The 24980-nt window shown below is 40.1% G+C and overlaps 1 protein-coding gene across 1 annotated transcript in view; it reads left to right on the top strand.

The window, feature by feature from the left end:
- The window catches only part of TENM1 (teneurin transmembrane protein 1), an 899404-nt gene that overhangs the window by 773379 nt on the left and 101045 nt on the right, over nucleotides 1–24980 (top strand). The window contains exons 22-24 of the mRNA XM_070290794.1: nucleotides 569–712; nucleotides 9604–9853; nucleotides 23826–24058. Coding sequence (XP_070146895.1) covers nucleotides 569–712; nucleotides 9604–9853; nucleotides 23826–24058 — 627 coding nt within the window. The remainder of the gene's footprint in view (nucleotides 1–568; nucleotides 713–9603; nucleotides 9854–23825; nucleotides 24059–24980) is intronic.

The raw sequence follows: 24980 nt of genomic DNA, 5'->3' as shown, positions 1-24980 counted from the left end.
GTGTAGTGAGGTGTTGTATAAGTGACCCAATACTCCAATGCCCACTTCCTAAGTGTATTTTATACTCCAGAGGGATCAGAAAAAACTTTCCCTGCACTTCTCCTACAAAGGTAAAGAAAGAAATGGTATCACCACAGCTTAAGACTCCAGAGGGCTTATTTCTTCAGTTTTACGACACAGCCTTTTACCCAAAAGCCCAAAACATACCTAATGACAGCCTCAGTGAGTCACTCATTCATGTATGTATCCAATATGCACTGATTGGTCATTTTTGGATGCCCAGGGCTTCCAAAAGGTAAAAGGTAGTTGTTCTTGCTTAGTTACTAAGTGGTGTGTGTTTGGCTCTTTGTGACCCCATGGACTGTAGCCCACCAGGCTCCTCTGTCCATGCGATTTCCCCAGGCAAGAATACTGGAATAGCTGGCCATTTTCTTTTATTAGTGGTCAAATTTCAACCCACCTCAGAATTCAATAGCAAATGTGGTATCCAGAGAATTATCAACTTAGTGCCAAAAAAGAAGCAAGTCTTTTTAAACATTCTAAAGCATTATTAACTCTTTGTTTGCAGTGTCTGTGGGATATGAATATGAAATGTGCCCAGACTTTATTCTCTGGGAGAAAAGAACAGTTATCTTACAAGGTTTCGAGATGGATGCTTCTAACCTAGGCGGCTGGTCACTGAATAAGCATCATATTTTGAATCCTCAAAGTGGTAAGCACATTTTACAATATTCATTAATATTGTTTTCCTAATGCTATATACATATGTATATGTAATATTTACTGCAGAAAATTTGGAAAAGTACAAGGAAAAAATTATTTATAACTTCACCACCTAGAGATGACCACATTATATTTCTTTTCAAATGCAATCATCTGATTTCAGATTAGTGCTAGTCAAGTGAGACCTCTTCACAAAGTTAAATGAAACTGGGTTTTCAGAATCATCTATCGTTACTGCTCTGGCCTAAATGATTAACCAGTTTATCCAACCTTGTAGCCAACTTTTAACAACTGGACTAATAATTGCCATATTTCGTGTGATCTAAGACATCGATTTTAAGTATGTGTGTGCTTAGTCGCTCAGTCATGTCTGACTCTTACAACCCCATAGACTGTAGCCCGCCAGGCTCCTCTATCCGTGGGATTCTCCAGGCAAGAATACTGGAGTGGGTTGCCATTTCCTTCTCCAGGGCATCTTCCCCACCCAGGGATTGAACCCGGGTCTCCTGCATTGCAGACAGACTCTTTACTGACTGAGCTACAAGGAAAGCCCACGATTATAAGTATACCATTATTTTATGGAAAATACTGCCAGTTAAACAATGACACACATTGTTTGCAAGATACATGCTTACTCCAGAGATGTTAAAATGGGAAGTCTCTTAGAATTAATGAATCATATGTGTCATACAGTTTTCAACAGGCTTTAGTGAACTCTGTCCCATTTTAAACACAACAACCCTGCAGTGTGGCCTTATCCTCATTTAGAAGGTCAGGAATCCAAGGCTGAGTCACATGACTTTCCCCCAGGGCTCACAGTAAGTGGCCAGAGCCATGTACTCTCTCTACACCAGTTTTTTTTTTTTAATCCATATAAATGTCAGTATATGCAGTAAGAAGCAAGGTATAGAGTAAAGGGATAGCAATGGATAGTGGTGAAAGAGGCAGGAGGAACACAGGGAAGAAGAGAAAGAATCTGGGGAAAGAGTACAGCTCTGGACTTCACTTAGTTTTAAGCCTCCTGAGTCCTGGACTTAGGAAAACCAGGTCAAGCAGTGAAAATCCGTACATGCTCATCGTCAGTCTTTGCCTTCTTTGGACCACATTTCCTGCTGTCACTGTCACCTCGTTTGTAATTTCGATGTTAAATCAGAAGAGACCACAGGTGGCCCTTAGCCCATGCTTCTCTCAGACAAACTGATTTTGCTCCCCTGGTTATAAAGGCTTCATCCAAGTCCCTTCACCTCCTTTTGCTGGGAAACCTATCATTGGTGTTTCCACCCAGCATCATTTGAACATCTGCTGGTAAGTTTTCATTATGAAATCATCTTCCTTTTCATCTAAAGAGGCAGATTCTGAGCAGCCTTTAGTAGGATGTTGTTTTGTTGGAGACGCGAACGTACTGAGACAACTATACCCTTCCATCCTTGTATCCATCTGACCTTTGGGAAACAGCTGGCTAAGGCAGGGTTCTCTTGTAAGGCCATGAACTGACTAAGGCGAAGAGATCCATTTTATAACCACACCTCTGGTCTTATTCATGTGCACTGTAGTTGAATCAGCCAAGCCGACGAGCCCCACAGGCTGGGAACTTTTGATCACCTAAGCTAACCAGGTTTGCTTCAACCATAGCCTGAGACCACTTACCAGAGTTCCAGTGGAGGACCCTGGAAGGTGAAGGAATCCACTGCCATATGCCTCCCATTACATGTCCTTCCCCTCTTTCAAGGAAGACTGTGAATTCCCCTTCCAACTGTTTGTTTGTTTAAGAGCAAAGATTCAGGCACAGATATAAAATGTCAACCCTTTTTCTGTTGTCAAAAGGAGAATCACAGTTTCAAAAGTATAAAAATAAAAGGGCAGATGCCAGTTATTAAATTATTAGGTTTTTTGTTTTGGTTTGAAAGAGTTTGACATTTTAAGCAGCCGTTTCTTTTCCACTCACTTTTATTGGCTGGTATGGATTGTCTCTTTCAAATGCCTGTCATTGACATTAAACACAAAGTGGGAATGACCTCAATCGAGCCAGTCCCCAGCTGTGTGCTCCCAGTCCTATATTCTCTTACCATTGGAGGCTGAAAAATTCAGAACAGATGGAAGCCATTCAGAAAGTTGGCTTTGGGGGACCCCTGATTTCCACAAATGTGTTCTTTCCACCTCTAATCCACCAGTAATTCCTGTTTAAGGTAATAGGTATCAAGTTACTTCTGAGAATCTTTCACAGCTTTATTGAAGTATAATTTATACACCATAAAATCCACCCATTTTAAGTGTACACTTCAATAATTTTTAGTAAAGTGTGGAGTTCTGCAACTGTCACCACCACAGAGTTTTAGAATATTTTTATCACTCCAAAAGATCCCTGGTACTCATCCCAGCCCCACTAAATCTACTTTGTCTGTTTCTGAGAATTTTATCCTGAGAAAGAAACCTTACTTAAGACAGACTTATTTAAAGGAAGATTTGTTCATTTTATCCAGGGCTCCCCAACCTCCAGGATCTAATGCCTGATAATCTGAGGTGGAGCTGATGTCATAATAATAGAAATAAAGTTGCACAATAAATATAATGCGCTTGAATCATCCTGAAACCATTCCCCCTCTCCCCCCAGTCCCTGGAAAAATTGTCCTCCATGAAACCAGTCCCTGGTGCTGAAAAGGGTGAGTTGATATTATCTTTATCAGCTCATTTGTAGGCACACAATACGGTGTGCCTACACACACATAGGACAGGTCATGCCTGCCAGGAAACAGGGCTGAAGCCAGCACTGCCACTGCCTTTCAGCCTGCCCTTGGATACCAGCACCTCTCTTGGGACATTTTTGGAGTCTAAATCCTACCCACAAAGGCAGTTTTAGAAGCAGGAATGATGAGTGTGAAGGAGCAGCTTTGAGAGGACCAATTAGAAAGCAACGCACTCTCCCCGGGCAGGTCAGGCAGTCTTTTCTGACTGATTAAGGCCAGAGCCTAACTCTTTAGGCACCCTGCTTTTTTGATCTGAGACAGATAGCAGATTAGAAACAAGAATCTATCTTCCCCCAATTTCTTCTCACTGGTTAAAAAGACACCTGTAATTAAATTGGATGTCTGCTGCCATTCAATTCTGCAGTTTTTCTTTGCCTCCAAAATCATTATGCAGCGGGTAGTTTCTAGCAGGCAGCGTTTTCAGACCATTTGTCATTTCAGTTACAGCAATTGTATTTACCTGACAATTAGCCATTGGTTGTGGAGCATTGTTTCCAAATATTATGTCTGATATATCAAAATGGTTCTTATTTTCACTGAGATTAACAAAGGAAACCAACTGGGAACTTGTGTTTTTCAATATTATTCCTTCAAAATACATCTTATTAGTGATTGCAGAGAGTACATATTTATTTCCTGAAAGATAAATCAGTTCTTTAAAATGATGCCAGTTGAGTATTTAAAATTATTAGAAAAAAACTATCCAGGGTTCTAATTGGGTAATTGGGTGTAGTCATCTGTCTGAAATAGATCAAGAATTTCCTTTAACTTAACCTCCAAGATAAGCCAGTAGTTTTTTGGCAAATGGTTTTACTGGGAGGGAAAGTAAATTTCCATTGATCACATTGGCATGTCTCCCAGTTTGTGTTTATATCCTCTCAATCAAGTCCTAAGAGAAATATTTATTGTGTCCCTTGTTGTTCATAAGCCTGAAAAATGGTTTCTTCTTTGAAATCAGTATAAAGCACCACCCGCTGGCTTCCAAGGGGAATTTTATTTCAAACTTATTTATAAGCTTCAAAAGAAGTTCTGAGCAAGGTAACAGGAGGATATGAGTCGTGTGTTTAGAAGTATGCTTAAATTATTATACAACAGACTTGACTTTTTGGCAGAGAAAAGGAAAACTTGAGGGAGAAAATATGCCACAGGCCCCCAGCCAGTGGGGTTTCTTTGTTAACTGTAAACAAGACACCCAATCCTTAGCAGGAAGTTGGCCTTCTATAAATAATGTGTGTAGTCTCTGGATCATTTGATTCTGTTTTCAAAATGAGCATGTGTGGCAGAATAAACTGGAAAGGAGGCAGCAGTAATTGATCAAGATTTCCAGGAACATAAACAAAATATTTTCAAAGCAACCTTTTGCAGAAGAATTGGTGTTAAATCATTGTTGCTAGATGGTATGCCCCGGTTCTATGTAATGGAAGGTTAAACAGATTCTTGAAACAACAAAAACACCCTTCAAAATGATCTATTTTTCCAGGGCAATACAAAAGGGGTTTGCCCATTTTTGTTTTGATTGCTTCAGCTTTAAACAGGAATGGTAATTTCAGTACACGGGCACTTTAGTACCTTGCATGAAAGCAAGACATCAATTGTTGAGATGTAATCAGAAAGTACATTGCCTTATGTTTTATTTCCTTTAATCATTCTTCTTCTTTGATGGAGTACTGGGCTTTCTAATAGAAAAGAGGAGTTTTAGAATTGCAGGCTTAGAAGAATGGTTTAGAATAGCCATCTTCAGTTTTTAAATTGCCAGGAGCCTGGTAATAACATGTCATTTTGAAGGTAATTGTTAACTATATCATTATATTGATATAAAAAAATGGATATCTATCTGTGAAAATAGATGTTAATAGCAAATCTGGTATTTCCAAGCCAATAATTGGAAATATTTTTGAATGATACACCCTGTAGTGCATTGCTGGAATACTGACATGCTAAACAGTTGGTTTCCTCATTTATTGAAGAACATATCATAGTCTCATTGGTAGGATATTCAGTGAGCGACCATCAGGAGATTTCTTTTCAATGATGTTGTACAACTATCATGCCAGTTCTCATTCACTTTCTCCCAATTCATTTAAATTGTGATATTGATCACACTGCAATTAAGTGTTTTGGGGGAAATGAAATTCTATCCTATTAATCTAACTTAATTAACTATTCTAAATCTTGAGAAATTTCTTCACTGCCTAATAAAGTTATTAATAAAATAAATAAGAAAGTAGTGAGCCTCAAGATATCTATCTCATGGTTCTGCAATAAAAGAGCGATTTGTTTGGGGCATAAGCTCATAGCTGCTCCTGCAGATATGTTGGGAAAAAAAAATAGCCAGAAATCACCTTGGGAGAGAAAGTCAAATTACTTGAGATTTGAAATCCAAAGCCTATATAAGTATGGCATTTCTGTTTCCAGGTTCATATTTGGTGCCATGGCTTTGTGCATGTTTTACCCTCTTAATTTTTGCCAGTGACATTCCTATTTCAGAGTGATCAATGGTTTCTATTGTAGAACTGTCGGACCAAAAGTTGGAAGAAAACCAAGGGAGACATTTCAGGAAATGTTTAGGGAGAATAACAGGCAGTCCAAGGAGATAGATAGCAGGAGTCATAGGAGAAAAAATTAGACTGGACAGGATAGCTGCATTCATTCATTTGCTGTCAGCTGCTACAGCCTGACACACTGGCATGTCTTCTCACCACATGGATTTTTTTTTTTTACCTGCCCTGGCTCATTCTGGGCAGACTTGAGCTGTTTAGCACAGCAGTACTTGTTCCTTGGGTTTTCTGCCCAGGCTCAGCAGGTTCTCAAAATCATTGGGATTTGGACAAGGAAACTACGAGAGACTCAAAGCCTGTTTCCAACATTTACTGAGCACTTCTAATGACTTGGCCACAGGGATTGGCACTGAAATGCAGAAAAGAGTAAGACAGAGGAAGGAGTTCATGTTGTGATGGGGAAGATAGAGAAGTCATGAAAACTGTATCTTACATGTGGCAAGTGTCATAGTAGAGCTATGGGAAAGAAACTGTGCACACTCACAGAGGAGGGAATAATAAATTCTGCCTGGACAGAGCATCCAAGGGGAACTGGGCTGAGCTTTGGAGGATAGATTAGAGTTTCCCAAGCAAACAAAATGAGGAGGGCATTCAGGATGGAGGGACCAGCAAAACACAAAAGCAGAGAAGAACAGAAGCATGTGAAAATACTTGTACATAGTTTGCTGTAGCTGAAACTCGGGATAAAAATGAGAGGGTAATGAGAGGGGAGACTAAAGAAGGAGACAAGAGCCAAATCATGAAGGACTTAATCATAAAAATAAGCCATACAAATCAGGTATGGCTTAATCATAAGAAATGAGCCCCTTATCCCATAAAGCAGGGGTCCGCAAGCCCTGGGCCACAGATCAGTACGGTGTGTGGACTATTAGGAACTGAACCACACGGCAGGAGGTGAGCAACAGGCAAGCGAATAAAGCTTCTCCTGTAGGGAGTGAAGCCCCCCATCTCTCACATTACGTCTGCGCTCCGCCTCCTGCTCAACAAACTCAGTAAATGTAATGCACTTGAATCATCCTGAAACCACCCCCCATTCTCGCCCCCATCCATGCAAAAATTGTCTTCCATGAAACCGGCCCCTGGTGCCATAGAGCATATGGAACTACTGAAAGGTTTTACTCCACATATTGAAATAATCTTTATTTATTTTTAATTGGAGGATAATTGCTTTACAATATTGTGTTGGTTTTTGCCATATATCAACATGAAATAACCTTTATGGCAGAAATATGGACAATAGTTTGGAGATGGGTATACACAGAAACCAAGAAACTAAGAAGTTAAGAAAAACTGAACTAAAGCAGCAGCAGTAAGAACAGAGACCAGGGAACTGGTTTAATATATTTGAAGAGATGGTGGGGGTTTAGTAATTAATTATGGCTAAAGAATGAGGAAAAGAAGAGCCACAGCGGTGCCCACATTCCCAACTTGAGTAAATACATGCCTGGTGATACCACTCAGAAGATCAGCAGAGAACATAGGAGAAAGAGCATGGTTTGGGGGGGGGCGGTGGAGCAGTACAGAAAAATAATAAGTTCAGTCTTTTTTTCTTTCTCTTCTTTTTTTTTAAATTAATTTATTTAATTGGAGGCTAATTACTTTACAATATTGTGGTGGTTTTTTGCCAATACATTGACATGAATCAGCCACAGGTATACATGTGTCCCCCATCCCAAACCCCCCTCCCACCCCCCTCCCCATCCCATCCCTCTGGGTTGTCCCAGTGCACTGGCTGTTTCATGCATTGAACTTGGACTGGTCATCTATTTCACATATGGTAATATACATGTTTCAATGCTATTCTCTCAAATCACCCCATCCTTGCCTTCTCCCACAGAGTCCAAACATCTGTTCTTTATATCTGTGTCTCTTTTGTTATCTTGCATATAGGGTCATCATTGCCATCTTTCTAAATTCCGCATATATGCATTAATATACTGTATTGCTGTTATTCCTTCTGACTTACTTCATTCGGTATAATAGGCTCCAGTTTCATCCACCTCATTAGAACTGATTCAAATGTGTTCTTCTTAATAGCTGAGTAGTATTCCATTGTGTATATGTACCACAGCTTTCTTATCCATTCATCTGCTGATGGACATCTAGGTTGCTTCCATGTCCTGGCTATTGTAAACAGTGCTGCAATGAACATTGGGGTATACGTGTCTCTTTCAATTCTGGTTTCCTCGGTGTGTATGCCCAGCAGTGGGATTGCTGGGTCGTATGGCATTTCTATTTCCAGTTTTTAAGGAATCTCCACACTGTTCTCCATAGTGGCTGTACTAGTTTGCATTCCCACCAACAGTGCAAGAGGGTTCCCCTTTCTCCACACCCTCTCCAGCATTTATTGCTTGTAGACTTTTTGATAGCAGCCATTCTGACTGGCGTGAGATGGTACCTCATTGGGGTCTTGATTTGCATTTCTCTGATAATGAGTGATGTTGAGCATTTTTTCATGTGTTTGTTAGCCATCTGTTTGTCTTTGGAGAAATGTCTATTTAGTTCTTTGGTCCATTTTTTGATTGGGTCGTTTATTTTTCTGGTATTGAGCTGCAGGAGCTGCTTGTATATTTTTGAAATCAATTATTTGTCAGTTGCTTCCTTTACTATTATTTTCTCCCATTCTGAAGGCTGTCTTTTCACCTTGCTTATAGTTTCCTTCATTTTGCAAGAGTTTTTAAGTTTAATTAGGTCCCATTTGTTTATTTTTGCTTTCATTTCCATTACTCCAGGAGGTGGGTCATAGAGGATCTTGCTGTGATTTATGTCAGAGAGTGTTGTGCCTACTGAGTTTAGTCTTAAACTTGTTGAGTTTGGGGTACCAGTGGGACATCCAAGTAAAGAGATGTAGTAGGAAATTGCATGTCAGGTGAAAACTCTGGACAGGAGAAAAGTTTCAACGTAGAGCTATGGGAGTTAAGTTATGAGAATGGATGAGATTTCCCAGAGAAAATGACTGCAGAGTAGTTTCCAGCATTTTCGTAAGTCGGTATCTTTTATTTCCTGCACTGATGATAGTGAGATATGGTCCAAAAGAGTGGAACATTCAAGTGCTTTTCTCTTATCTTTGAAGTGCATTCTAGTAGTATGATTTATTTTTACCAAAGTAGATTACCTTTCTGATTGTGTTTTGCTAGGTTAATATTAAAATTGACTGAGCCTCCCTTTTCATAGTTGTATAGAGCAGGTGATTTGAAGTCAGACAGATGTGCACCAGGCATCAGAAGAAAGTCAGTCAGAGATGAAAAACCAGCCACAGATGATTCACAGAGCCCAAAGTGAACAGGAAATCATTAAAAGTTAGTCATTAAACACTTTATTGAGGCATTTAGAATCAACATTAAAGGGACTGGGTATATTACCCCATTTCATAGATGGACGAACTGAGGCAAAGTGTTATGCTGCCATTTGTTGTAGCTGTGCAGTTAAACAAAAGCTGGGGTGATGTGCTTCACTCTCAGGTTCTTTTATAGCAAGCCAAAGCTCCTTCCTGCTTTGAACAATGAGAGAGAATTTAAAATGTTGCTGAGAATATGGTGTGGTTATTTTTTAACTCTTTTTTTCCCCCTTGGATCTAGGAATCATACATAAAGGGAATGGAGAAAATATGTTCATTTCCCAGCAGCCTCCAGTCATAGCAACCATAATGGGTAATGGACACCAAAGGAGCGTAGCCTGCACCAACTGCAATGGCCCCGCCCACAACAACAAACTCTTCGCTCCCGTTGCCTTAGCTTCTGGCCCTGATGGTAGTGTGTATGTTGGTGACTTCAATTTTGTAAGGCGAATATTTCCCTCGGGAAACTCCGTTAGTATTTTGGAATTAAGGTAAGTCTCTTCTAATCTCTGTGTTTGCTTAGTGGATAAGGTGAAAGCAAGAATGAGATAACAGGAACAGACAAGGCATTGCACGAAGGAACAGAAAATGCAGTTGCCATATTGTAGTACCGAGCTAAGAAGCAGGGATAGGGCCAAAGACATAGGTCACCATGCCTACTCCCACTTGAAGAAACCTTTGAGCACTGCTTTGAAGAACCGGGAAGTGTTGACATGCCTGTATGTGTGGCCTTCCCTGAGTGCATTCCTGACACTGATGTGGAGCTCCATTCTGTCACTTGCTCAGGTAAGTCACTCAACCCCTGTTCTGCCCATTACAAAGACTGATCAAAAATACATAGTATTGATTCTAGCGGGTAGAGGTGTTGTCAGAGCCAAAAAGTACATTTTCTAAGTTCTCCAGGTCCAGTCTTTTGAAGTGGTCCTTTCATCAAAGGGAAAATGGCTGCCTGTGTTTACACGACAGTTGAAGAAGGATTAGTTTTTTCATCCTTAAAAGCTCTGATCCGTTGGAAAAAATGATTAAAGCATCCATCTTTAGACTTTCTCATTCTGTTTTAGGAATTTTCTTGAGAGGATGAAGTATTTTGACACCATTTGAAAGGAATTCATACCTTTTGGCACTGTCATTCGTATTTTGGAGTTACACAGAAATAACAACTAAAGAGACCTCGACTTAATCATCTTTATTTCTCCCTTTCTAAGAATTATTGTTGTTGTTCAGTTGCTCAGTTGTGTCTGACTCTTTGCGACCCCATAGACTGCAGCATGGCAAGCTTTCCATGGCACGATTTTCACCATCTCCCAGAGTTTGCTTAACTCATGTCCACTGAGTCAGTGATGCCATCTAACCATCTCATCCTCTGTCTTCCCCTTCTCCTCCTGCCTTCAGTCTTTCCCAGCATCAAGGTCTTTTCAAATGAGTCAGCTCTTCACATCAGGTGGCCAAAGTATTGGAACATCAGCTTTAGCATCAGTCCTTCCAATGCATATTCAGGTTTCTAAGGATATAAGGCACAAATATATATCCCCTGGAGTCCTAGAAAAGGAAGACATCCTCTCCCATCCCAAGAGGGAGAAACAGATCTGTTTCCCTACCCCTGGATAAACTAATAGAGCCTTCTCCTAATTGGTTGTGACAGTTTTATCCCTGACACATGCCTTTAGGACATGAGGCTGAAAATTTCCCTATGTTCCAGAAAACTTTGATGCCACCCTATAAACTCTTCCATAAAACAGTTCTTGCCTTGGGCATCACCTCAGTGACCTGAAAAGTAGTGACCAAGAACAGTGACTGGGAGAATAGAGACAGTGATAGAGCAGCGTGTATGCACGGAACACAGTCAGGACCAGTCAAATCACATGAAAAGTCTTGGGTCATTTTCGTTTAACACTTATGATCACATAAACGTGGAAATCTGAATACATAAGGACATTCCTCAAAAGTTTTCAAATTCTCGTGCTTTCCTTTGGAATCTACCTCCCTTTTCTCAGACTGAGTCTTTCATACCTACTTAGAGAACTCTTCTAGTCCCAAACCCCCGTCCATTTTTCACATTAATTCACTCCAGTTTTAATACGTTTCTTAATTATAATTGCAAACGCTGTCATAGAGAAAAAAGCTGTTAAATCCCTTGACTGATAAAAAAATAGACTGTAAAATTAAGATTTTATAAAGATAAAGCACATCTACAGAGTCTAAAGAGGTACTAATTCATAGCACCCTGCCCTAATCAAATGTTCATGTACCTTGGGATGTCATACCTCACCGGGATTTGTCATTACAAGCAGTGTATCCCTTTGGGCACCTACTTACTGGAAGATCAATGAAGAAGGCCATGATGGTTGTAGCCTGGATTTGGAAATGTTTTATACAACATTCTACATTGTCTTCAAAATCCTAGGGATGCTCTCTCTACATGATGCCAAACATAGGTGGAGCACTGAACAATTCATTCACCATCTGAATGTTTCCAGGCATGCAGATATTGGCCCTTGCATACAGACCTTGTCTGGCTGACCCCATATAGCCAACCCTATAAAACCTATGTAACTAGCTCCTATATATTAATAGCTGCCTTCTCAGAGGGAAAAAACCATAGGATTATCTATAAAAACCAAAACTATTACTATAAAGAAAACCCAGCTAAATAGACTCCTTTCCCTTGTCATTTAAATGCAAATTTACCTAAGGTGGAGCAATTGTCATTCATTGAGAAGATTCTCTCTTGGTCAAGGGTCCTTAACAGTTCACAAATTTGCATTTTAGTCCAAAGTACCTTATGACCTTCCTTTAACACAAAGTCATTTGAAGAATAAAATAGAATAACTTGGACCCTGATTGCAAAGTGATTTTCTCAGTATAAGGAAAATTTAGTTTTGGACAGAGTGAAGTAGTTTTCAGTCCCTATTCCTTCTTGACTTCCCTGGTGGCTCAGACACACCATTTTCTCTCACTGCCACAGCTCTTCAAAGGCACAGGCGAGCACACACCATGAGCTCACACACCCAGGCTTTCACTTAGCGTGAGTCTGCCTAGCTGGCTCTTCTGAGCTGACATCCTATACAGCAGTTCTTCCTAACATTTTTCTTTAAGTTCTCAGACCTTTTTGAGAATCTATTGAATGTTATGGGCCTTCTCCCCCATAAATAAACACATTCACACAAAACTCAGCCATTACATATTTTCATTCTCTCCCCATATCTCCACCTCCCACCTCCCACCCTAGCAACTTATCCCTGTGGATGAAGCCCTTTCATAGACTCATGGTTAAGATTCCCTGCATTTCTTTCAAGGAGAAAAAATTATTCTTCCTTCTCTACTCCCAACACTCTTGTGAATGGCCATCAGAGAAATAACCTGATGGAATATAAATATATAGATATGATCATTTAGATGTAATTAACAGGTAACTCCCTATTTGATGATAGTCAAAACCATCAACCCAGTCTATGACAGCAAACATTATCTGTCATGTTTAATCGGAAACCAGTATAGTCCTTATTAGAGTCACTTAAAAAAAGAGTATCCTGACCAGTAGTCTATTCTGTACACTTTGCATCTTTCACATATGATTGGTGAATTTAAATATTTGCTTTATAACTTTTCCAAGTTTAAACTTTCTTGGGAGAAATAAGTTGACACAAGGTGGTTTTGCTAGCTTAATAACCATAATGTTTGTTGAATTCTACTTTATATATAGAGAGAGTTCATTTTGTACCAATTTTTGGTTGATGTTAAAATCAGTTAATTTAATCGCTCCCCCCCTCCAGCGCATATTAGTCATTTTATTTGGTTGAGTCATCTGTTTCCTTGGAAACACAGACTATATATAGTCACTATGTTAATTGGTTGCATTTAAAACTGAGTGGAAGAGCAATATTGTCAATAAGTTGTTACCGAAAAAAAATAGAGAACATTCTAGATCTTCACTCTCTGTCAGGTTATTCATTATATAATTTAACTACTCTGTTTTCTACTTTTGTATCTATAAAATTGTCAATTTAGTATTTGAGCATGTAAGAGAATGCTCATCCTCTTACATGTCTTATACAGTTTAACCTGTTTTAAGATCCACAAATGTGTAGTTATCCGCCCAGTGTTTGATGACATCTTGAGAGGACATAAAGCTTGCCCCTACTGGGTGCCCTTCTATATTTCCTTCTCTTTCATCTTCTTGTTCCATTTTGGGCCACATTGAACAATTCTAAATGCCCCTTGACATTTCAAAGACTGGCAGACTATGGATTTTTCCTCTCAGCTCCACTGATCCAAACTGTCCCCAATTGAGTTTCTTTCATCTGACCTCAAAAGTGATTTCATTTTCATTGGTGGATGATCATCTATTTCCTCTAGCTGATCGCCCATTGGCTGAATGGGGAGGGTACAAAAAAGTCAGTTATGTCATTATTATTAGCAACATGTCAAGATCAACAAGATTATTTCTTGTTATTTAAGCATGTAGTATCCCTTTGCCTGTTTACTGCAGATTTCATCTGTACATATACATCTTAGTGCTTCCTTCCAGTGGGAAATTAAGATACAATAACAAAGAAGGGAAGCTTATAAGATCATGCAATTAAACCTGAGGGAGTCTCAAAAATACGTTCTGTGAAGTTTTGTTTTTTTTTAAGATAGATTTATGAGATAGCTTAGGTTTAGATATCCCTAGTGCTTTGCTTCTCATGTTAAAATTTTAAACACACATACACACACACATATTTCAGTAACTAAAAAGTGATATCACAGATTTATGAGCTTAGTGATAGAAGAGTCCATAGAGGTGTCTGGTAAAATGTAGTGTGCACTGCATCCCTGACGGTTGATCATCTTTACTTTGTTTATCCCTCTCAATAACAGAAAACTTACTTATCTCACCCAACAACCCACTGCATCTTTGGAATGCTCTGTTGAAAATTCTTCCTTATACTGAGCAAAAATCTGCCTTCATGAAACATCCACTCAGTAGTGGCAAATGTTTACATCTAAAGCACAGAAGCCACTTCCCTCATTTACCTGAGAAGCTTTCACAAGTGTTAAGATACGTACCTGAACTTTCTCTTCTTCATTCTCAGCATCCCCAAGTCCATCAACTGTTTCTCATCAATTATGACTGTTTCATCTTCCTTTGATTGTGACCTCAGAGTCATTTTTCAGTTTTCTAAAACTCACATGGGTAATTATATAAACAAAAACAGGAGACACCATATGAAGTGCTTTGTAAGAATTTAAATATGAGTATCCTCTTGCTCCCATCTCATCTTCTAATTTCACAAATCTATTAAGCATAACTGGAAATGATTTATTCTTTGTAAAAACCTCATGCTGTTATTGTTCAAGATGCCGTGATTTTCCAGATATTTGTTTTGTCCTTCCCTTAAAAAGGAAAAAAAGGAAGAAAAGAAAAGAGCCTACCAAATGCTTCTTGGTGCCTTGAGTAATTTGGACTTGACAAATGTCAATGTGACATGAAAATTTTCTCTTGAGATTTTACTGTTTCTTTCACAGTGACTGGTTAATATTTCCTACATTGTTCTTTAGACCCAACTCCTGTCTTTGCCTGGAGATTGGGTAGAACTGGAATATCACCCATTTAGGGGCAGTTAGCATGATGAGGGACAGTAGAAGTTGTACAGAGCTCTGCTGAAGGAACAAATGGAACACAGACTTTAAGGGCTCTGAAAATATCTGAAAAATGACCAAGAGCCTTCCTCTCGTCAGCAACACTGGAGTTCCAAACAGAGAAACAGACTACATATAGATGAAATAGGTGGTTAGCTTTCCAGTTTACTCTCTTGTATTAGCATTGTCACCCAAAAGCTCCATTTACCTCACACCCAAAACATCTTTGCTGACCTTCCAAGGGGCCCAAATTGCCACCCTAAGAAATGCATTCCTCTGAGTTGAGACATTGGCTTTCCAAGAGTTCCCAACACGAGAACCTGTGTTGGAAAAATCCATCAAGCTAAAATCATCATTAATCCCCGAGCATGGATTCGTTTGTCAGATTGACTCTCAAGCGAATGGCTAGCTGAAAGCAGGGCCCTAAACACAATGCAGGAAAGTTATGATAAGGCCAAGGGACAGAGAATGAGAAGGATAGTCTTAACTGAGTGTTTCCTGAAGTTGGAAGCGCTAAGAAGTGGCAGGAGTGGGAACTCAGTCTTCCAAGGAAGACTCCCATGAGAAGATGAACGCGCAGGGAAGTCCATTCTTTGATATCAGATATTTTCTGACTAAGGATAAGGGAAGAAGCTAAGAACAGCATGAAGAACAAGCAAAGTGCTGCAACCAGCGCAGAGCAGGCCAGGCAAACTCTCGTGACGTCTGGTCATGAGCCAGAAACTCCAAAGTTGGCTTACCCCTTTTTCTCCATCCGTGAAATGTACTAAAGTATGGGTCATACATCCTTACCAAAATGTACAAAGAATGGGTCATACATGATGCTAAATGAAAGAAGCCAGGCACAAAATACCACATATTACCTAATGTCGTGTATATGAAATGTCAATAAACAAATTCAGAGACAGAAAGCAGATGAATGGTTGCCTGGGGCTGGAGAAATGGGGGAAATGGGAACTGACTGTTAATGGGTACGGGGTTTCTTCATAAGATGATGCAAATGTTCTGGAATTGGATGATGGCCGTGGTTGTACAACTCTATGAGTCTACCGGAAACTGCTGAATTGCACTTTTTCGAAGGGTAAAATTTTGGGGTATGTGAATTATATCTCAGTAAAAAGTTTTTAATTAAAAAAGAATAGACAGCCGTTTTAATCTTGCAGGTCCTGAACAAAATCAAAGATCGATTTCAAGATCCTACCATCAGGAGCATTTCTTGCTCTGAAAAGATTTGCCTTTCCATACCTTTCTCCTCCAAACTCATGGCAAACTTCAAGTCAGTCAGTTGCCGGGTGGTGATGCCCACACACTGACACCTCAGCGTGCAGTCCATTGCCAGCTAGACAGCAGACCGACTTTGGTGGTGGCTCAATCCTAAATCTTTAACTAAAAGTAATTCTGAGACAGAACAAGGTCACACACTGGAAATAAATTCCGTCATTTTCTCTTCCTCCCTCTGAGATGTTAATGAGAGAAGCTGCTCTGCATAATATGGGACATCTCCCCAAATTCACGGTGACATTATTGGCATGATCAGAAGTGGCCACAAGAAAATCAAACCACCCCCTCTCCCCACTGCTTGCCATCACCTAAGAATTTCAAAACCTTTTGGAGCCACACACATGGTTCTGTACCATGAGAGTCTGTGGCAGATGAAACCATGCTTTAATAATATCCTTCTAGTATGTTCACAACTCGACTTCCTTCAAGAAGATCAACCATGTAACGGTGATTAGAGTCAGCCTTAAGCACTTTCACCCTATAGTTCAGAGACCACAAAAATAAGCAAGTGTCTAGAGACAAGGAAACTGAAAGAGGTTCAAACGCCTGAGGCCAGATTTCTAATCACATCACCTCACCCTTACCTTTTGATCTTTTGTGTCAACCCTGGGGATAACCACGCTTTAGAGGTGGCCCCATGAAATAGAAGGGGCTTCCCTGGTGGCTCAGTTGGTAAAGAGTCTGCCTACAATGCAGGAGAGCCAGGTTCGATCCCTGGGTTGGGAAGATCCCCTGGAGGAGGGCATGGCAACTCACTCCAGTATTCTTGCCTGGAGAATTCCATGGACAGAGGAGCCTAGTAGGCTACAATCCATGGGGTCACAAAGAGTCAGACATGACTGGAGTGACTAATAACATAAAACGGAAAAGTCAGTGGATTGTCACTGTCGCCCACCTAGTCAAATCCCAAAAGGATTCTCTTCAACAAGAGTTAAATCAGTAGTTGCAGATGGCTTCAAAGGAAATCATTTTGTATCTTCTCTTCTTTCCTGATGTTCCAACTAATAAGAACATTTTCTAGTTTAGATAAAAAGATTTGTTATCTTCATGATTTTCAAAATGACCTAAGGGCCAGGTTTAAAAGGATTTTAAAACTGCAATGACTGTATTTCACAGATGATTATAACCTTTTAATTCTGGGCAGATTTGACCCAAGGTCAGGCCTATACACAGACTGTGCTCCCTGGGCGAGAAGACCCATACCCCGTCCCAGAGTAAGATACCCTAAGGCAGTGCCCTGTGCCAAGCTGTTAACAGATCAGGGACCCCGAAGTGTTCTGCTATTTCTGACATGACAGTTCCATTTTACCCACCCCGGTTGCTCCCTCAGAGCATGAGTAGCTGGCCAGCACAATGCCCTCATAGTTTGATGCAAACGATGTTTTATTGAAAATTTCTTGATGCAGCAGTTTTGATGCCAAGTACATTCTATCATGGTTGAAGAAAAAAGTTTTATACTTTCAATTTGTTAAATTGTTTAATATTGCTAAATACTTGTGTTAATGTGTACAAGCGATGTCCCTAATCTCACCTCTACAGTCATATAAGTGGCTTAAGCTTGGGTTGGGGATGTCTGTTGTACATAGACTTGATGATGAAAGAGTTTGCATTTTGATAAAGTGGCTTTCAAGTTAGAGACTTGCATGATTAGACCCTTTGCAGTGGGTACTTCTTCAAAACTTAGCCCAGGGGTTCTTAAGCCTTATTCTACCTCAGAATCACCAGCTGAGTTTGTTGAAAATGAAATTCTTGGGCCCCACTCCCACTTCCAGATTCTGATTTGGCATGACTGGGAAGAGCCCCCAGGAAACTGCACATGTGGCAAGAGCTCAGCTGCTTCCAATGAAAACAGTCCAGAGAGAACTTTTGGAAAAAAAAAAAAAAAAAAAAACTACCTTAGAGCTTTAGCCCAGGCACCAAGCTGGATGTTCAGTCATCTTGGCGCCATCTTAGGATAAGCAGCCAGGAGGGATTGGGTCCACTTTGGCTTACCCATCTGACTGAGTGATCCCTATGGAGTTCCTTTACTGACCACAAGCTGAGTTAGGAATAGGTGTGTCTGGTTCAGTTTGGCTTGTTGGATGATACTGATGACTCTCCGTTTGCTTTTACTTGCTATTCGTGGATACCTTGTGCACCCTAGAAACAGAGATACCAGACATAGGTAAGCAAATCATATGGGTGGGTGCCTAATGCCCCTTCCTGCCTAAGACATCACCTCCTAATGCTAATAGGGAAACTTTACTTCTTAAATAAGGTTAAAGGAATAATGTAAATGTTAACTTAGGAGTTATAACTCAGGTAAGTGTTTTCCAAAAGGAGAGCCCCACTAAGTGGAATTTGCTGGAGGATCAGAATGTACCAAAAAGAAAACACAATAAGAGAAAGTTGGCAGTTCAGTACTTTCCGGGAAAGCAAAGCCTCCAGTCTCATGGTGTTTTCTTAGGTGATATCACAGATGAGTCTGTAAGATTTGATGTGGTGGACTCCCCTGGTGGCTCGGATGGTAAAGAATCCTCTTGCCAATGCAGGAGACAAGAGATGTGGGTTTGATCCCTGGATCAGGAAGACCCCCTGGAGGAGGGCATGGCAACCTACTCCAGTATTATTGCCTGGAGAGTCCCATGGATAGAGGAGTCCTGCAGGCTACAGTCCATGGAATCACAAAGAGTCAGACACGACTGAGCGACTAACACTTTCACTTCACTTTCACTTTCAAGTTACAAGTAGAGAAAGAGATGGCGCAGCAGTCTTTCTACTTCCAGGAATTTAGTTGACGAGTATATTAAGAGAATGTTCTTGAATAAGATTTCTCCATGTTCCTCTTTGCAACCTCATGGTTTCTATTTTACCCCATCAAAAAAAAAAAAAAAAGATAATAAACTTTAAACTGACCATTTACTGACAATGGCATATAACTCTGAAATTAGTCATAATAAGTATGTCTATTCAACTTGTTAACACATTACACTTGTCAAAACTGTTCTAAGTTACCTGAAATTGCAAAGGAGAAAATTGAATTTGTTCACTTTCGAATGCCAATTGTCATCAAAATGGCAGTGATGGGGTTTGTCATTTGGATTCCATCTGGGAGAGGCACTTCCCAAATGCCAGTGCACAAGATCAGCCTTGCTACTTTGGCCTAACTGATTCCTTAAGCAAATTAAGTTGGTTATCAAATTGCTTGCTGGTAAAATGTTGCACAGTATTAATTAGGAGCATTAATTGCCCATTTAACAATCTATGTGGTTTTAACTGGCATGAATGAAGTGATATTTGCTAAGTTATCTTTGCTAAGTCTCCATGCAGGCATTGCTTGCATGGAAAACTAACCAGAAGATGACAATAAGTCTAACACTAAAGTTATAATCTTCACATATTTCAAATCTCAATATGTGTTTAGACACAAGGGATTAGAACAAACTGGAATGTATCCCAGTGGTTTTTGTTTCTCAGGTTTGGCATGTTTTCACAAAGTAGAAAGAAACCAATCTCGAAAGAGCTGAAGTGCACTTGGGAAATGGCATGAAATGGCAAGAAATTGCATCTCAATAGAGGAGACCTTCCTGACTGTTGGCTGTCAAGAAAATAGCAATCAGATTTGAATTTGGTGCATTTGGGCTCTTCCATTTTCTAAAGGCCAGTGCACAGAGTTTGAGAACAGCCTTGCAAAGCAACATAGTTAGAAGAAGACTGTAACACTGAATTTTTTTGTCACTTTCAGAACAAGAGCATTCTGAAGGTATTTATTTTGCACACTCAGTCACATACAAATCTAATCTAATATTGGTCCAAGCACAGACTTGTTAGTGACCCTGGGTGAGCTTTCTATGTGCCTGGGTTTCCTCAGTTGAGATTTGAGAAGAATGATAATTTCAAGTTCCCTCACAGGCACTTTGAGGATATTCAATAATAAATGAATGTAATGCATTCCAAAGTGTTTTTGTGCGAATAACATTTCTCTTGGAAAAATAGCCTATGGACTTTTCCTAAACAAAACATGATTAATCTGATTCAGTTGAAACTTCCACAAGCTGGCTACCAAAGTATTGAAAGTTGTTTTGGGGAGGGGTGTGACCCCTTCTTTATTCTAGAAAGATCTAAGGGCACTGGAAAATTTTTATTCTCAAGGCAAAAAGTACAACTAAATATGTGAAAACTTTTACTCAAACCCATATTTAAGCAGTCTTTGCTACAGAGATGCTTTGTCTCATATGACTGCCAAAGCAATATTGGAATCTGTCGGGCCCTTCACAGTTTATTTACAGCAGCTGGCATGGTAATTCCAGGGTTGAAGATGTCCCTGGAATCTACCGGATTCTCTTATTTGATGAAGGTAAGTAGAAAAAAATTAAGTATTCCAATTGGATTTGATTTTTTTCCAATTAAAACTATAAACTGGATCTCAAGTCAATATTTGCCAGCCTTACTATCATTAACATAAATATGCTTAGAGGGCAAATGGCAATTACAAATACAATCAGGAACATGCCAGTCTTTAAGAGCATCTTAATTAGTCTAATGACCCTCTCCCCTCCATTTTGCTTGGCTAGGTAGCCAAGGCCTGAACTCTTCTATGTCTTAGTTAGATTCATGTCCTACAATTTAGTTCAGCACTTACTGAACATCAGCCCTGTCAGACCCTCAGTTGGCACTGAGGTAGAAAGGAAAGGTTCCTGCCTGCAAAGAGTTCACAGAGTAGTTGGAGAGAGAGAGGTGTGGAGGGGAAAAAATAGTGCTTACACCCAGTATTCAGATCTCAGTTTCTAATACCATTTTTCAATAAAAGGACTAGAGATGCTTGGAGAAATGATTCATTCTAGTGCCAAGGCAGGTATCATATAAGATGAGCCTGGAGCATCGTGTAGTTCCAGAAAGTAAGGACGTGCTCAAAAGACAAACAAAGCACACCCACATTGATGGCGGTTGATGAGGGGCACACAAGCCAACAGAAAGAGCTCCCAGGGGCTAAAGCCGCAACAATTTGAGCAACAAAATTAAGTAGTATTGGATTTAATGCAAAATATAAAGCAAATATCCATGAGTCCATACTGATAGGAAAAAAATGGTTGAGTTCATAAATAAATGGAGAAGAAAACATAAAGCTGTCATGCAGAAGAACTCCAAATAATTTAAGGAGGTGCACTCCCTACTCTTTAAGTGTTGTCTTGGCGGAGTAACTTCCTCAAAAGAATACAGTGTGGAAAATAAGACAGAAAGAGTTAACTTGCAGAGGACAAACCTGACAAACACTACCTCAGCCAGGTGATTGAGGTCGACATTAACAGTGATAAGCCATGTTGATATTATGTACCCTTGATTTGATTTGATGAGAATGGCACTTTACCCCTGTGGTCTTCCTTCCCTGTCTAACTGTGAGAAAAAAAAAAAAATCAGACACATTCCAGTAGGAGCATCCTACAAAATACCTGACCAGTACTCCTTAAAACTGTTAAGGTCATCAAAAACCAGCAAACTCTGAGAAACTGCCACAGCCCTTCGGAGCCTGAGACTGGAAGGCTGAATATAATTTGGTATCCTAGATGGAATCCTGAAACAGAAAAAGGATACTAAGTAAAACTAAGGAAATCTGAATAAAATATGAACTTCAGTTAATAATTTTAAAAAATAATGCTAGTGTCATCAGTGCTGCTAGGGAACGTGTTCCTCCTATCTGCTCGTTTCTCTCCTTTCTACTTCTGTTGTAACACTCCTATTTACAAGTCATAGCCCATTTACTGATCTCACTCCCCCACTAGACTGTAAGTTTCATGAAGAAAAGGGCTTTGCTGTGCACACAAGTAAGTCTCCCGACCATAGCACAATTCCTTGGCACATTGTTTGCACTTAGTAAATATTTTTTAATGACTGCATGAGCAAATACAAAAGAAATAGTACCAAGGAAGGAATGCAGGTGAGAGATGGCAGAACCTTGGACTGCAGACAGAGGAGATAAAGACAAGTGGGCAGATTGGAGAAGAGTTTGGGAGGTAGAATTTTTTTTTAATGTTGTTTTACTGGATATAGGGAATGGCAGAAAGGAGGAGTAGTAAAGAATGGCTTCCCGTTTCTGATTTAGGCTACCAGGTGTGAGGCTGAGTGCCGTGCAGTGAGCACACTAGAGATAAGACAGGATAGCTCTTGTCCAACCTCTCATGGTTTATTAGGGGAAACAAATACATTTTTTTAAAAAAAGTTAATATGACATAGGCAAATAACTGAGCCTAGAGATTTAGGGAAAGCTTTCTTCAGAAGATAATGCCTGTATAAAACCTTAAAAGGCATATAAGAATTAATTACTTAGTAAAGAAAGGAATGTGCCCCATACCAAAGAATATTTAAAAGTCTGTAGAGTTTTTAAAGATGGGAAGCAAATGATGAGATTAACTCTGGAGGCAAGATGGGGAAAAATGGATTTAAGGTTTCAAAAACACCTCCTATGGGCAGGGCTATGGAAAATATTGCAAGCCAGAGATGATGAAGGTTAAAACTAATGTAATAGCAGGAGGGATAGAAGAAAAGTTCTGAAAGTTCATTTGCAGGCACAATTACATGTGGAGAGAAAGGGGGAGAGTAAGGGTTAGACCTCAAGGTTTGGAGCTTAGATGATGTCAGCAGTACATGACCCTTAAGTTTAAGCAAAATGTCCCCCAAACCAAAACTCCTGCAGTGATAGGAAAAATGAAATTAGGAGGATCAAAACTAGTGAATGAGTTCAGCCACATATACAGATAAAAATAATGCAAGATCCCATGTAAATATATAATTGAAGAATTTCAGGAATACCAAAATCCAGTCAAGGTAACTTGTCACCTTTAGGAGGTATGGATGATTGTGATTACAACCAAAAGAAAGGTCAAATGTAATCACTTGTATGATGTCCTGAAAGAAGAAAATGTGGATTCAAGAAATATGGTAGTCAGCTAAAAAAACACACAAACAAAGTAAAAACAAAGGAAGCTTGGGTAGGAGAAGTTTGGCGCAATATATCTGCAGCGCAGCCCTACTTAAGCCATACTCGTCACATTTTATGGATGCCTTTCCATTTCCAACAGGACCCCAGGAGAACAGTAGTGACCCCAAGTGAGGTAGGAAGCCCAGAAGACAAGAGTAGGTTTGTGAAGGATGGGGAATTCAGGAAGAGAATAACGAACTTCTGTTTTGGATTTTGAGGTGACTGTCTGAGGAGTTTCTGTTTGGGGTGACTGAGATATCCAGGCAGTAATCTAGTAGGTAATTGGAGAACTGGATGGGGGATAGAAAAGGTATGTATGAGAAAACAGATGTCCTGGGAATTTCTCTCCTCTGCATCTTTCTCTACCCTCAAATGGATGGTACTGGGATATCAAGATCAGGTTAGCAGTACACATTGAATTTTTTTTAATCCCAGACCCATTACCAGAAAAACAAAGAGGTGTCCATCTCTTCAGTACATAAGAAAGAAGATACATTAATACTTTCACCTCTGAAGAGAATTTTCCACTTGTGACAAAAGGCAGAGCCCAGGGAGTGTAGGCTGAACAAGTTACTTTAAATAACTTTCTTTTTCTCTTCTCTTAGCACAAGCCCTGCTCACAAATACTATCTGGCTATGGACCCAATGTCTGAATCACTTTATCTATCAGACACCAATACTCGAAAAGTCTACAAGCTGAAATCTCTTGTGGAAACAAAAGATTTGTCCAAGAATTTTGAAGTGGTGGCAGGGACTGGTGATCAGTGCCTGCCCTTTGATCAGAGCCACTGTGGAGACGGCGGAAGAGCCTCAGAAGCTTCACTGAATAGCCCACGAGGTAAGAAGAATTCCTTGGTCATCTAAAGGTTTCATTTAACTTCACAGATCCCTAAGACTGTTGTCCCAGTGTGGTCCATCCATCCCAATATACTGTACCTCTGACAGACGTCATCTCTGAAGTCTATATGGGAAGATAGGCGCACCCAGGACTAATTTTTAGCCAATATGCATTCAGACAGTCATAACTATTAGTAACATATTGGAATGCCTCTTTTCTGGTTGATAAATAATTATTGCCCAGAACCCTCTGCTTCCTGGACACCCCAGCCCATGATCTCCTTCTTGGAATCTCCCAACAGTCCAACAACTAAAGGGTTAACTCCTGGCCCAGCAAAGGGCCCCGGGAGGATGGCTTTAGTACTGTGACCTGCACTGGTTAGGGGTCAAGTCTGTGCCACCTTCTGCCACTTTCAAATATACTGAGCATCTCATAGACTTGAGACATTCCTGCCTTTTGCTTAACAATCACCCACCTTTAATGAACCTTTCTTCCATTAATGTATCTAAATCATTCTTGAAGTGAAAGTGAAAGGGTTAGTCACTCAGTCGTGTCTTAATTCCTCTGTTCATGGAATTCTCCAGGCAAGAATACTGGAGTGGGTTGCCATTCCCTTCTCCAGGGGATCTTCCCAACCCAGGAGCTGAACCCAGGTCTGCCACATTGAAGGCAGATTCTTTGCCACCTGAGCCACTGGGGAAATCATCCTTGAAACTATATACTTACATTTTAAATTTATATCACCCATACTATGCATGTGTGCAGGCTAAGTTGTTTCAGCCGTGTCCAACTCTTTGCACTCCTATGGACTGTAGCCTGCCAGGCCCCTCTGTCCATGGGATTCTCCAGGCAAGAATACTGGAGTGAGTTGCCATGCCCTCCTCCAGGGGATCTTCCCGACTCAGGGATCGAATCCATGTCT

The sequence above is a fragment of the Ovis canadensis genome, chromosome X, assembly GCF_042477335.2.
Source record: "Ovis canadensis isolate MfBH-ARS-UI-01 breed Bighorn chromosome X, ARS-UI_OviCan_v2, whole genome shotgun sequence".
Classification (NCBI taxonomy): Eukaryota; Metazoa; Chordata; class Mammalia; order Artiodactyla; family Bovidae; genus Ovis; species Ovis canadensis.
The sequence above is the reverse complement of the archived record's forward strand: the minus strand, read 5'-3'. Positions and strand labels throughout refer to the sequence as shown.